Source organism: Bos indicus x Bos taurus, chromosome 14 (genome assembly GCF_003369695.1).
Source record: "Bos indicus x Bos taurus breed Angus x Brahman F1 hybrid chromosome 14, Bos_hybrid_MaternalHap_v2.0, whole genome shotgun sequence".
NCBI lineage: Eukaryota > Metazoa > Chordata > Mammalia > Artiodactyla > Bovidae > Bos > Bos indicus x Bos taurus.
In genome coordinates this window covers 55,435,504-55,451,718 of record NC_040089.1, presented here as the reverse complement: position 1 = coordinate 55,451,718, position 16,215 = coordinate 55,435,504, and the positions used below count along the sequence as shown (strand labels likewise).

The 16,215-nt window shown below is 35.0% G+C and overlaps 1 protein-coding gene across 2 annotated transcripts in view; it reads right to left on the bottom strand.

Moving 5' to 3' along the window:
* The window catches only part of NUDCD1 (NudC domain containing 1), a 93,666-nt gene that overhangs the window by 27,087 nt on the left and 50,364 nt on the right, over positions 1 to 16,215 (bottom strand). For both annotated transcript variants that reach the window (XM_027561308.1, XM_027561309.1), the window contains one exon: positions 14,157 to 14,282. In XM_027561308.1, the coding sequence (XP_027417109.1) occupies positions 14,157 to 14,282 (126 nt within the window). The remainder of the gene's footprint in view (positions 1 to 14,156; positions 14,283 to 16,215) is intronic.

The window sequence follows — 16,215 nt, the reverse complement described above, 5'->3', positions numbered from 1 at the left end:
TCAAAGTATATGGAATCAAGTTTAAATGGTACTTTGAGAACAATTTATTGGTTTAAATACATTTATCAGAGGAGAGGTGCTACAAACCAATTACCTATGTTTTCACCTAAGAAGCTAGAAAAAGAGGAATAAACTAAACCCATAATTAGTAGATAAAAGAAAATAGTAAAGAGAAAAATGAATAAAATATAAAATGGATAAATAATGTAAAAAAATCAATGAAATCAAAACGGGTAACTTAAAAGATTAATAAAATTGATAAACTGATATAAAGGCTGACAGAAAATAGAGGAGAGTAAACATATAACAAAATACAAAAGAGGAGCCATTACTACAATTCTATAAACACTAAACAGACAATGAGAGAGTATTTTGAAGTACTTTTGCCAATAATTCAACAGCTTGGATGGGATGGATTAATATATGAAGGACAACAATGATCAATACAAGCTAAAGAGGAAACAAAATCAGAATGGCTCTGTATCTACTAACAAAGCTAACTTCAATTAAAACCCTTCCCACAAAAAAACTCCAGGTACAGGTATTTTCAGCAATACATTTTACCAAACACTTAAAGAGCAAATAACATCCATCCTATACAAACTCCATCAGAAAATAAAACCTCTCAATTCAAGAGGACAGCATTACTGTTATTTGAAGAAAAAAAATTACAAGAAAACCACAGACTAATATCTCTATGAATATAGAAATAAAAATCCTTAAAATAATGCTCATGCTTCAATTTTTTAAAAATTAAATGATAAAACTGAACATATTAACAGAATACAAGACAAAATCCACATAATCAAAGCACATACCCAAAAAGTACTTAAATTCACCAAAATTCATGATTAAAAAGATAAAAACCTCAGCAAACTATAGGTGAGTTCCTCAACCTAATATATGAAAACTCTAATGTCATATTTAATGGTAAACTACTCAATCTTTCTTCCTAGGACCAGGAATAAAATAAAGAATTTTACTCTCATCATTGAAATTCAACATTGCATCTGATGTCCTACTTAGCACATTAAGACAAGAAAAAGAATTTTAAATATCTTTATTCAGTCATTATCCTGTACATAAATATACTTACTTATCTACCAAAAAGCACTAGAAAAAGAGAATTTATAAAAGTTACAATATAAAGTCAATGAACTTTACTTCTATGTAAAAGACAAAACATACTCTAAAAAAGTATATGCTAATTACAATAGCTTCCATAATATGAAATAATGGTATTAAAATGAACACTAAAAACTTCAAAATATTGCCAAGAAACATTAAGACAAACCTAAGTAAATGGAGACATACATTGTCCACGAATGACACAACATTATTAAGGTATCAATTTTCAAGTTGGCCTACAAATTAAATGCAATTCCAATAAAAATCCGACCAAATATTTCTGTACAAATTGAAAAGCTGACTGTAAAGTTTTTTCAAAAACAAAACCAATTTAGGAAAATAAAAACAAAGATCCAAGACTAGAACTATCTGACAGTAAGACTACTACAAAGCTATAGAAATCAAGCCAATATAACACTCTCTAAACAAGGCATCAGCAAACTTTTACTTAAAGGGTCAGACAGTAAATACCTCAGGGCTAAGGGCCATATGGTCTTTTAAAACCACTCAACTGTTTGTATTATAGTTTTTATTCCAACAAAACTCTTTTACCAATTGGGTGGGGGCAGGTAACCAGTAGGTTCTTATCCTGTTCTAGATACGAACCATTTGCCCCAGATGTGTATTACAAATATCTCTTCCTCACTGCAAGTTTCCTTCTATACTCTCATAATGTTATCTTTTGATAAACAGATGTTCTGAATTTTGATCCAACTGAACACTTGTTTTTTTACACTATTTATATGCCCTGTCCAAATAATCTTTACCTACTTCAAGGCCACAAAAATTTCCGTTTTCTTCTACACACTTGTATAGACATGCAATTCATCTGTAATTGATTTTTGCATATGGTGTGATGTAAATGTCAATAAAGTACTTTTCTTATGGCTATCTCACAGACTAAAGCCATTTATTTTGATCATCTTTCCCCCCACTATACTGTAGTATCATCATTGTCACTTATCAAGGATGTACTAATTGTATTCATGTGTTAAGATTTATTGCCCATAACAACAAAGAAACTGCATTTTTTTTAATCAAGTATTTATCAAATCCTCCAGCTAGAAACATGAAGGCTTTCTCTTATCTGGTATGTAACGGGCAATCTCCCTGGAAAAAAGATTGGAGAATAAAGAAAGAAGTCCTCTAAGTGGGACTTGGCACTTAATTTCTGAAAATATCTTGTACTTTATAAGATTTCAGATGAAAGTTTATTAAATATTCTATCGAAAACAAAACTTCTAAGAATATCTTCCCATAAGATGCTCTGTATATATGAATTCATATTCTAAGAAAAAATAGTCAAGTAACAATCTCATTGATACTTCAAGTATTAAGTCACTTAGTCATGTCTGACTCTTTGTGACCCCATGGACAATAGCCCACCAGGCTCTTCTGTCCATGGAATTCTCCAGTAAAGAATACTGGAGTGGGTTGCAATTTCCTTCTCCATTGATACCTCAGGGAAAAGCTAAATTCTAGTGGACTGAGGGCTTGATACTATGTAGAAATTTAAGAATCAAAAAGTATGTGATATGCAACTAAAATAATCTTTCTTTGCAGAGAAAAGAAGGTAAAAATGGAACTGAAGACAATTTCAAATAGGTCCATCACAGGTAACATTAAAAATATAACAACTGGCAACAAACAATTGACATTATCTATTATATTTTCATAACCCTGAAAGAAACTGAAGTGCTTTCATTTCAATCACACTTATGACACCAGTATTACCATGATACCTGAACATTAACTTGTAAGAAAACAATTATTCTAAAAATTCTTGCATTTCTGCACATCTTTCTGGCAGAGGCACTAATGTGTTCTAGACTACTATCTCATGGTGGTGTTAGAACAACCAACCTTGGAAGATAAATGATCTCCCTCCAGAGCAAAAATTAGACTTGTTAGTAAATAAGTAGCATAATCTTTCTCTCCTGAGCGAAGTCAGACAAGTTTTCTGGCTACCTCCATATTACACTGCAGGAATTGGGGCTCAGGGAATTGGTCCAAATGTTGATACTCTAGCTAATGTTACTACTGTCAGTAATAAACTGTCCTTTCTGACCCAAGTCTTGAGTTTTTTACCAGCATTTATGAAACAGTGGCAGGCTAATTTGTTAGCTTACAAGAAAGTTAAAAATCTCAAACCTACTACCATTTTGGAGAGAAAGAATGGATGCTGACAGAGCCACAGCTCTCCTAGAAAATACGAGGGCCTTATGGTTTAATTTATACAATCTGAGTGCAGTCTGTGGGGACTAGCAACAAACATACAGATCAAACTGTATAATAAATCAGGCAATGAATAGTCCCCTACTTTACTGCCTGGTAATTAGGAAGAATTGGGGACAGGGATGCAGACTGCTGCCAGGGAAGAAGCTGAATTCATAGTCAGCTGCTTGAATGGTGCTCTGGTGGTTGCTAACTCTTCCAGAAGAGAACACCTCTTCATCAGTCTAGTGGTCAGATTCAGGAACAACTAGCAGTAGAATATGTCTCCTTCCATTTTCAGACACTGTAACATCTACTCTGATCATGAAAGCAGGGGAATTATTACATAGCTTCATTGCTACTATAGTCAAATTTGATGTAATCAATAAATTATAAATTCAGTACTCCAAGGAGCTTGAAAGCTGGAGAACCACTGATTTAGATACTTTCTAAATGTATTTCCTTCCTCTATAAACTCTGAGCCTACTCTTAATATCTTTTTTAAAGAATTAGTATACAGAATACATGTAATTTCTAGTTTTCTTAATGATACTAATCTAAAAGAATTATTTCCTGTTTGTACTTCCTCTGCTTACTGTCTCAATGACTTATAAGTTACAAATATTCTTTTCAGCTGTTTCATTCTCGTGTTTTAAGCAGTGCATGACAAACACCACATAATCTAGAAAATTCACTGTAGTTTAATTTTTTAAAAACATCCTATCACCTTTTGATGGTTCAAGGCTATATTTAATTTGATCAGTGTTGTCTGGCAGTAATAAAAGGCACTTACAAAATTTTAAGTTTTCTAGTATTCATATTAAAAAGAGAAATGGGATATATTAATTTTAATAAATGTATTTTACTTAACCTTATCAATTATCATTTCAACATGAACATTCATATAAAAGTCATTATTGATAATATATCTCAAATTCTTTTTTTCATGCTAAGTTTTCAAAATCTTGTATATTTCACGCTTACATCTCAACTAGCCATATTTCAACTGCTTGAAAGCTATGTGGCTAGTGGTTAATGTTTTGGAAAAAAGCAAAAATAATTCATTTTCAACTATATCTAAATTCTGATTTGAGCTTTACACCCTAGTGATCACATCTCATTATTTTTCTTCTTCAGTTCTGAAATTTAATATTTCTCTTTTATTACGTTGCTACATATATTCATTTAACATTTTACTTTCCAAATGTCAAATTCTAACCCTGATTTACATTTCATTCAGGGAATTTATATTTTGGAAAACCTGTCATTTACAATATAGAGTTATGACCTTTCTGTTTTAGTACTTTTTCTTCTCTAAAATTAGGACGCATACTGACCTTTCCATGTATAGGTAATTTCAAATTGTCCAAAGTCATGACAAATGAAATCAAGAAGAGAAACTTGAAATAAACACTGCAAAAAAGAGTACAAATTACCCAAGTATTTGAAGCCTAAAATGGATGTACTACTGAACAGCCACAATGCTAGAGCCTCCTTCATTCCTTTCCCCAATGACAAGCCAAGTGGTAGCTCTCGGGTATAACAAGACACTATTTTTGTACAAGCTGCTAGACCTTGACTTTCACACAATACACTGACTACCAAATCTGTTTTTTAAAAGAAGATGGACTGAGTATTATTTGTTGGAGATGTTCCAGTTATTATCAGTCCACTTATTCCCAAACATCCATGTTTACACATTTTTATTTCATGGAATCTTGGCCTATATTCATAAAAAGTGACTAATAATGGAAAAGTCAAATGCTTGTCATTATATAGAAAAATGTTGGCCTCAAATTTAACTCAACTGAGATACTGGTTCAAGATAGCAATGAAAAAGGATACTGAACTCACCTCCTCCCATGAAGGAGGGGCAAGCTTTTAATTCAACACCCATCTAGGAGCCTACTGAAATACACTTCAAGGACAGAGGCCAGTAAGCTCCATCTCCTGCACTCTCCCTCTGCATCTCTTCAGAGCACCAGCATCTCCCAGACAGAACCTTGCACACACATCTGGTGCCCCTGCTTTCCCATCTGTACGCTGGTTTTGTGGCTGCTGCCCAGGGGATGCTCACTGTTGGCCTGGGTCTGGCAGTCCGTGCGGCTTTGTGTTCCTGGTACCGTGGGACTAAAGCAATTAGACACAGTTTCTGGTTGGCTACCACTATCAGGGCTTAATGCAGATGGCAAGATATACTCCAGTCTTTCTGTGAAAAAGGACTCTGCCTGTCCTAGAGCTTCAGAGGAGCGACAGGCTTCTCGTGTGACGTATGTAAACGCTTACTGAGTTGCTTTTTGGAGGCTGAGGCCAGTGGTCACCATCTTTGCACATTCCCTCTGCCTTACTCTAGGTCACTGGTATTTCTAGGAAAGGAGCTTGTACACTCATCCGGTGCCCCAAATTTTGTGACTGTCGCCCAGGGTACACCTCTAGATCATCTGGCTCTGGCGGACAGTGGGACTTACATCTGCAGTCCACAGGACTGTACGTATTTGCATACTTTAAAAGCTGATGTCTTTGATGTGCAGAAGCTTTTAAGGTTAATTAGGTCCCATTTGTTTATTTTTGCTTTTATTTCCAATATTCTGGGAGGTGGGCTAACAAACACATGAAAAGATGCTCAACATCACTCATTATCAGAGAAATGCAAATCAAAACCACTATGAGGTACCATTTCACACCAGTCAGAATGGCTGCGATCCAAAAGTCTACAAATAATAAATGCTGGAGAGGGTGTGGAGAAAAGGGAACCCTCTTACACTGTTGGTGGGAATGCAAACTAGTACAGCCACTATGGAGAACAGTGTGGAGATTCCTTAAAAAACTGGAAATAGAACTGCCTTATGATACAGCAACCCCACTGCTGGGCATACACACTGAGGAAACCAGAAGGGAAAGAGACACGTGTACCCCAATGTTCATCGCAGCACTGTTTATAATAGCCAAGACATGGAAGCAACCTAGATGTCCATCAGCAGATGAATGGATAAGAAAGCTGTGGTACATATACACAATGGAGTATTACTCAGCCATTAAAAAGAATACATTTGAATCAGTTCTAATGAGGTGGATGAAACTGGAGCCTATTATACAGAGTGAAGTAAGCCAGAAGGAAAAACATAAATACAGTATTCTAACGCATATATATGGAATTTAGAAAGATGGTAACAATAACCCAGTGTACGAGACAGCAAGAGAGACACTGATGTATAGAACAGTCTTATGGACTCTGTGGGAGAGGGAGAGGGTGGGAAGATTTGGGAGAATGGCAATGAAACATGTAAAATATCATGTAGGAAACGAGTTGCCAGTCCAGGTTCGATGCATGATGCTGGATGCTTGGGGCTGGTGCACTGGGACGGCCCAGAGGGATGGTATGGGGAGGGAGGAAGGAGGAGGGTTCGGGATGGGGAACACATGTATACCTGTGGCGGATTCATTTTGATATTTGGCAAAACTAATACAATTATGTAAAGTTTAAAAATAAAATAAAATTGGAAGAATAAAAAATAAATAAATAAAAGCTGATGTCTGAGGGTCTGGCTTCCAATCAGACTGAATTCAGGTGCTGACTGAGATCCTTCATTTTGGGACGCTAATAGGCCTTGCCACACCCTCAGCTGCTACGTCGCTTCATTCGTGTCCAACTCTGTGCAACCCCATAGACAGCAGCCCACCAGGCTTCCCGTCCCTGGGATTCTCCAGGCAAGAACACTGGAGTGGGTTGCCATTTCCTTCTCCAATGCATGAAAGGGAAAAGTAAAAGTGAAGTCACTGCAGCCTACCAGGCTCCTCCGTCCATGGGATTTTGTAGGCAAAAGTACTGGAGTGGGGTGCCTTTGCCTTCTCCAACACCCTCAACTACTGAAAGCCAAAATAAGATGCTTGGACAATCACAAAGTTTGAGAGGCAACAAAGAACTAGGGGCAGAATGAGACAATTAAGCTTCATCTCCTTTACAAGACCACTTCTTTAACTGGGAGAGGTGGCTATTTTATTTAATGGACAGAAACCAACACAGAAAGTCAAGGAAAATGAAAAAACAGAGGAATATGTTTCAAAGGGAAAAACAAGATAAAACCTCAGAAAGAGACCTTAATGAAACAGCAGTAAGTGATTTAACTGATAAAAGAATTCAAAATAATGGTCATAAAGATGCCCACCAAGACTGAGAGAAGTAGGAATAAACAAAGTGAGAACTTCAGTAAGGCTTTAGAAGATAAAAGAAAGTGTCAAAAGTCACAGAGCTGAAGAATGCAATAACTGAATAAACTAAAGATGAGAAGACACAAAAGGATCACTGAGGTCAAATTTAGGATAGTTCAACTCACTCAATCAGAGCAGCAAAAAGGAAAAAAGTGAAGACAGCTTAAGGGACAACATCAAGCAGACTAACTTTTACATTATGGAACCCCAGAAGGAGAAGAGAGAGAAAAAGTGACAGAAAACTTATTTGAAGATAGATTGGTGGAGATGTTCTATTATTTGGGTAAGGAAACAGATAACCAGACCCAGGAAGCCCATAGAGTTTCAAATATGAAGACCCCAAAGTCGGACCCACAAGACACCTTGTAATTAATGCGTCAAAAGCTAAAGAGGTGGAGCAAGAGAAAAACTTTTTACCTTTTTACATACAAGGGAACCCCATAAGACTATAAGCAGATTTTTTCCAGCAGAAACCATGGAGGCCAGAAGGAAGTAGCACAATACTTCCAAAGTGCTGAAAGGAAAAATCTTCCAGCCAAAAGTACTCTACCTGGCAAAACTGTCATTCAGAATGGGAGGAGATAGAATTTTCCAGACAAGCAAAAACTGAAACAGTACATCACCAATAGACCGGCCTAATAAGATATGTCAATGAAACTTCTTTAAGCTGAAACAAAATGGAGCTAATTAGCAAAAAGAAAACCATAAAAGTATAAATCTCACTGGCAAATGTACAGAATATAGTAAAATTCTGAATAATCTAAGTGGTAAAGGGTGTGGGTTAATTTATAAAGAACGTATGACAAAAGTAGTAAAAATAAAGAAACAACAATTTGCTGAGGGATAAACAAAATAAATGGGCTTCCTTAGTGGATCAGACAGTAAAGAGTATGCCTGCAATGCAGGAGGCCCAGGTTCAGGCCCTGGGTTGGGAAGATCCCCAGTAGAAGGAAATGGCAATACACTCCAGTATTCTTGCCTGGAAAATCCCAAGGATGGAGGAGCCTGGCAGGCTACAGTCCATGGGGTCGCAAAAAGTCAGACATGACTAAGCAACAAATACACAAACAAGATAAAAAGATGTAAATTGTGAGATCAGAAACAAAACATGGTGCAGGGGTTGTAGAGCTTTAGAATTGTTAAACTTAAGTTTCAAACTTGAGTTGTTCAAACTTAAGTTGTTATAAACTTAAGTTGTTATAAACTTAAAATAGAGTGTTATAAACGTAAGTTGTTTTATGTCAGCTTCATGGTAACCACAAAGCAAAAACCTCAAGTAAATATAAAGAAGATAAAGGAATCTAAATATACTACTAGAGAAAATAATTAAATCACAAAAGAAGTAATCAACAGAAGAAGAAAGGAAAAGAGCAACTTCAAAACCGAAAATACATTATTAATAATTACTTTAAATGTAAATTGATTAAAATAAAACCATCAATCAAAAGAGTGGATGAATGAACTAAAAAACTTGAACCATTTATATGTTGCCTATAAGAGACTCACTGCATACAAGGAAACATGAAGATTAAAAGTAAAGAGATGGAAAAAGATATTCCAGGCAAACCAAAACAAAGTGGAGGTAGCTCACTTATATCAGACAAAATACACTTTAATACAAAGACTACAATAAGGCACAACAAAGGTCATTATATAATAAAAGGCTCAATCCAACAAAAACTTGGGACATATTTATGAACCCAACATAGGAGCACACTTGTCTATATAAAGCAAACATTAACAGACCTAAAATGAGAAAGGGTCAGCAATACAATAATAATAGGGGACTTCAATAAGCCACCTTCACCAATGCACATATTATCCAGACAGAAAATTAATAAGGAACTATTGGTGATTTCAGCCATGAAATTAAAAGACACTTACTCCTTGGAAGGAAAGTTATGACCAACCTAGATAGCATATTCAAAAGCAGAGACATTACTTTGCCAACAAAGGTTTGTCTATCAAGGCTATGGTTTTTCCTGTGGTCATGTATGGATGTGAGAGTTGGACTGTGAAGAAGGCTGAGCGCCAAAGAATTGATGCTTTTGAACTGTGGTGTTGGAGAAGACTCTTGAGAGTCCCTTGGACTGCAAGGAGATCCAACCAGTCCATTCTGAAGGAGATCAGCCCTGGGATTTCTTTGGAGGGAATGATGCTAAAGCTGAAACTCCAGTACTTTGGCCACCTCATGCGAAGAGTTGACTCATTGGAAAAGACTCTGATGCTGGGAGGGATTGGGGCAGGAGGAGAAGGGGACGACAGAGGATGAGATGGCTGGATGGCATCACTGACTCGATGGACGTGAGTCTGGGTGAACTCCGGGATTTGGTGATGGACAGGGAGGCCTGGCGTGCTGCGATTCATGGGGTCACAAAGAGTCGGACACGCCTGAGTAACTGATCTCATCTGATCTGATTGGCCCTAAAAGATACATTAAACCATATGGCCTTAATAGATATAAACAGAACATTCCACCCAAAGGCAACAGAATAAACATTCTTTTCAAGCATGCATGGCACATTCTACAGGATAGATCATGTTAGGCTAAAAAACAGGAATTAATAAATTTAACAAAACTGAATAGTATCAGGATCTTTTGCAACCACAAAAAACTTGATATTAACTATAAGACGAAAACTTAAACATTTACAAATGTGTAAATTCAAAGTGAGATTAAATTCAATGTGAATTCAATACACCAAAACTTATGGAACACAGCAAAAGTAGTTCTGAGAGGGAAATTCATACCAATAACTGCCTACAATAAGAACGATCTCAAATAACCTAACTTGTACATCTCAAGGAACTAAAAATTACCCAAGTTCAAAGTTAGTAGAAAGAAGGAAAAAAACCAAAAATCCAAGTAAAAATAAATGAAATAAGAGACTTAAAAGACAATGAAAAGATCAATAAAACTAAGAATGGATTTCTTGAAAAAAATACACAAAATTGACAATGCTTCAGGTAGATGTGCCAAGAAAAAGAGAAATGAAATCAGAAATGAAGGGGACATGACAACTCATATCACAGACATTCAATGAAGTATAAGAAAGTTCTATGACCAATTATATGCTAACAAATTGGACAACCTAGAGGAAATGAACAAACTTACCAAAACTGAATAATGAAGAAACAGAAAATCTGAACAGGCCAATTACTAGTAAGGAGTAATCAAAACGTCTGAACAAACCGAAGTCTAGGACCAGGTAGCTGCACTTGTGAATTACTAGTTCTTCTCAAACTCTTTTTTGGGGAGGGGGAAGAGTAGGGGACATGTCCTAACTAATTTTGCTAGCTCAGTATTACTTTGATACCAAAACTAGACAATATCACCACAAAACAGGTATCTACACACAATCCCTGATGAACACAGATGAAAAAATCAAGAAAAGCCTAGCAAGTCAAATTCAATAATACATTAAAAGGATGATACAACATGAAGTGTTTAATTATTCCAGGGCCACAAAGATGGTTGAGTAGCTGCAGATCAATAAATGCAATCATATACTATGTTAACAAAATGAAGGATAAAAATCATACTATCATCTCAATAGACGCAGAAAGCACTTGACAAAATTCAACGTCCCTTTACTGAAGGGTTTATTGAAATAAACCCCTTCTTGTGTGTGTATTTAAAAACTCTCAAGAAGAAACTTACCCTAACATAATAAAAGCCATACATGACAGGCCCCCATTTAACATCATACTCAATGGTAAAAAGTTGAAAACTTTGTTCTGAGATCAAGGACAATGATAGCCACTCTTGTCACTTCTATTAAACATACTATTCAAAGTATTAGAAGAGCAATTAGGCAAGAAAAAGAAAAGACATCCAAATTGAAAAGAAGTAAAACTGTCACTTTACAGATAGGATATGATATTATATCTACAAAACACTACAGATTTCATCAAAAAAACTGTCAGAACTAATACACAAATTCAGTAACACTGCATGATACAAAAATATACAGGTATCTGTTACATTTCTATACACGAATAATGAACTATCAGAAAGAGAAATTAAGAACATAACCCTATTTACAGTTGTATCCAAAAGAATAAAATACCTAGGAATACATTTAATCAGGGAGGTGAAAGTCCAGTACACTGAAAACTGTAAGACATGGTGATACAAACTGAAAACATAAATAACTGTGCTCATGGACTGTAAAATTAATAATGTTAATATGTCCATATTACCCAAAGCAATCTACAGATTCAAGGCAATCTCCCTACAGTTCCAATGGAATTTTTCACAGAAATAAAACAATCCTAAAATTTGTATGGAACCACAAAAACCCCAAACAGCTAAAGCAATCCTGAGAAAGAGAACAAAGCTGGAAGCATCACGCTCCTTGACTTCAAACTATAATGCAAAACTATAATAATTAAAACAGTAAAGTACTGGCATAAAAACAGATGCATAGATCAATGGAACAAAACAGACAGCCCAGAAATAAACCCATCTGGTCAATTAATTTATAACAAAGGAGAAGAATACATTATTATACTTAAATGAGATATTAACACTGAACTTTGATTAAATATTTAAAGTATGTAAAAAATGCTGCAATATTTAATTAAATATTATCCCTATAAACTTTGATGTAATGAGGGATTGTTTATATATTTCTTAAATTTCCAAAGATAGGATCTGCTTATAAGTCTATCATTCATGCTCTATGGGAACACATTTTATTCAGACTGCAGTGGTTTAGAATCTTGAAATTATAATTTATGATCCTGGTATTTAGGGAAAATTATGGTGAAACATCCTGAAAGTCCACAGATCTAGTTTCTAATACTGGCTCTATCTTTGATCTCATGTAAACCTCACCTACTATAGCCTAACAGATCTGCAAAATAAAAAGATGAAATACAGTTCTACAGATCGAAATTTTTTTTTTCAAAGTTAGAAGGATTATCCCTGTTTATTATGTATTATACTTCTTTTCCACTCCTGATGTATATTTCTATGACACTGAGAAGGTCCACAGCTATAACACTTCACCTTCTATAAATCCTTAAGGAGTGAAGTGACATTTGGTTGGTAAATGTAAGAAGAAATTTCCGAGTATATTCTTCTCAGCTCTATCAGCTTTTTCCTCTAGGGAGCTAGAGGCCTCAGAGAATAAGATGCTTCCTCTGCCCAACCAGAGTCAGCCAGATCTGGTTTGGCACTGCCTGTGACTAAGGTTAGGTGCTATTTGCTAAATTCTAGGATTTAGTCAGCAGACAGGGCATTTGTACCCTAATTTGTCAGTAATAAAGGTTTTATTTCAGTCCCCTTCTATTTGTCCTTGGTTTTAACTTATGTTAAACAAAGGAAATAGCGAGCAGTATCATTAACTAGATGCCTCTCAGTGACCAAGATTAAACTACTGATCAACACTACTTAGTACTACTATACTACAATGAAGCAAAATTCTCAGAGAAGCTAAGCTAAAATAGTAACGTTTTATGACATCTAAGATCAGGTGCCTTCTCTATAAAAGTTAGGCAGGAAGCAGTATCTAAAAGTTATAGCTCCTAAGACTATAAGTTTAGGAGGAAAGGCCAGATTCTTCAAGAATAAATAGTCTACAGTTAGTCAAGGTTCAAGAGTTTTTCATCAGTCGTACTTAGAATGATTTTCTAAAATCTAACCCAAGGCAGTAAGAGTGTGTAATGGCTCTTCTTTACTCACAATAAGGGAGTTATCTATGGGATTATATCAGAACTAAAAAAAAAAAAAACAAAAAAAAACCATCTAAGAAGCAAAATGCCAAGAAAACCTAATAACTTTGATCATCTGGGCTTTGGATCAGCAACCAGATTGCATAAAATAATATGATCAAGACTCTGTTCAATTAGAGGAGTGACTGAAAAAGAACAGGAGACATAAAAGTACATGCAAATTTCTTGAGATCCAAGATGGAACCATTTTTATTTTTATGATTGTCACCAACAGATCAGTCTAAAAATGTTTTTAAGCACCTATCAGAATCAGGACCCTTGGCAGGTGTTAGTTACACTGTGGTAAGCAAAATGTTATCTCTGTGCTTTTCAGAAGTTATTCATGTTATATGTTGATGAGGTGGAGAGCACAGCAGATGTAGAAATTAATCTTAAGAGTAAGTAATTTTGGTATAAGCTTCAATGACACCTTTTTCTACCCACTGATCTTATGCAATTCCACATCACTTCTCTACACAGGTACAATCCAGAAATGCTCCTTTTTATAATTCCTTTGAGTATCATAATATCCAGCTATTAGTTTAAAAAAAGTTAAGTATCTAAAAAATATTACAAAAGGACAGTGAATGAGAGGAACAGTTAGGTATTAAGTTGTCATATACTGCAGGCACAACTACATATAAAAAACATGCACAGAAAAAAAACCACTGAAAGATATCACTATGCAGCAGCACCAAACATATGACACTGCTTAACTACGGTGACGGTATGGAAAGATGGCTGCTTTTGGAAACAAAGACATTTGTCACAGACAGTAAATGCCAATCAACCTTTGCAAAACAGTATTTAGTCAATCACTTACCATTTCATCTGAATAACTTCTCTCTATTCACAAATTTTTATAAATATCATTATCAAGAACTTACCACATGAGTAGTTTTTAATGTATTGCCATCAAATCTGCATAAACTGAAGTTCTCTTCAAAGAAAATATCACATTCTTCTAACTCTTGAGCATTACAAGGAGGTTTATCTTTATCTGGATTTGGATTCTTGGACCAGAAAAGAAACAACAATAAGAGCATTAATGTTTTTCATATTTAAAGATGTTGAGATTACAGAAATAATTAAATATTAAATTTCAGACTCAGGACCAATAAAAACTTAAACAAAAATAGTTACAAAAATAATAGACTGATAGAATCAGCAGAAAAAGATATGAAAACAGCTATTATAAACATGTTCTATATACTCAGAGATATAAAGAAAAACATTGAGAAATACAGATGATATAAAAAAAGAACTAAACTGAAATTCTAGATATAAAAATACAAAATCTGAAATAGAAAACAAAATAGATGGTACTGATTAGACATGGCAGAAGAAAAGACAATCAGTTAGTCTGAGTCTACTTAAAATGTAATAATAGTCTCTCTAAAATAGTAATATGTGCTGTGCTGTGCTTAGTTAATCAGTTGTGTCTGATTCTACGATCCCATGGACTGTAGACCGCGAGGATCCTATGTCCATAGGGATTCTCCAGGCAAGAATAAGTGGGTGGCCATTCACTTCTTTAGGAGATCTTCCCAACCCAGGGATGAAACCTAGGTCTCCCACACTACAGGTGATTCTTTAGTGCCTGAGCCACCAGGGAAACCCTGGTAAAAGATAAAAGAGTCCATCTAAAAATGAAGCACAGGAAGACAAAAACTAAAAACAGACACAGAAAATAAGAACCCCAGTGACCTATGGAACCATATCAAATGGTCTAACATATAAATATTTGGAAGGACGCAAGAAGAATAGAAAAAAATTTGAAGAAATAATGGCAATTTTTTTTCAAACTTGATGAAAATGAAGGTCAAAGAATCTCAAGCATAACAAACATTAAGAAAAATATCACAGGAAGTCACATTACAATGAAATTGCTGAAAATAAGAAAAATAAAATCATTCTCTTAGTAATAATGAGAAAATTTTAAAGTGGTCAGAAGAGGAAATCATACTACAAATAGAGGAACAAAGTTACAAATGACAGTTGACTTATTAGAAGCTATACAAGCCAGAAAACAATGGAGTATGTTTGAAGGTCTGAAAAGTAAAACACCCGTCAACAGTGTCTTACACACTTAAGAAAAATAGCTTTAAAAGAAGAAAGGCATGCATTTTTGCATATGTATGTCTGCAGAAAAACAAAAGAATTATCCAGCAGAAAGGATTTATCCAGCAGAACTACAATGCAGGAAATGATAAAGAAAATTCTTCAGCAGGAAAAAAAATGACATCAGATGGAAATCTGAATAAACAGAGTGTGAAAGAGGAAATGACAAATATTGGGATCAACGCAAGACTTGTCCACACTGCGTTTTTAATCTCTTTAAAAGACAAGTGACTAAAGTTGTAACATAATAAGTTTATAAGGTAGAAATAAAAGGACAAAAGTAATACACAGGATGAAGGAATGGAATTATACTATGAAGTTCCCAAGATGAGTTAAATGAACTCAAGATATGAGTTGAAGATACATGGTGATGAGTTGAAGACGTACACCATAATCTCTAGCATCAACACTAAAACACACACACAAATATCCACCCAAACAAAAACACAGAGGTATAGTTAAAAATAAGCTAAACGCAGAGATAAATAGAATCACTGATTTTAGTGTTTCACTTGAAGTCTGCAAAAATCACCGTTTGATGTTTTTCTTTCAAAGAGTGAAAAAGGATTACTCAAGTTATAAATTGTATATTCACATGCATGTAACAGAAATACAATTCTATAGCAACTGATAAAATGTCCAAACCTAGTTTGCCAAAATACAGTCATGTTATTCAGAATTTAAGAACCCACAAGGGTCTGAAACAAAATGTCTGACAGTTACAGACATTATCAGATCTGTCCATTTCCAGCTGAGAATATAGAGCCAGCTAGCTATGGTTGTTCATTGGAAGGACTGACGTTGAAGCTGAAATGCCAATACTTT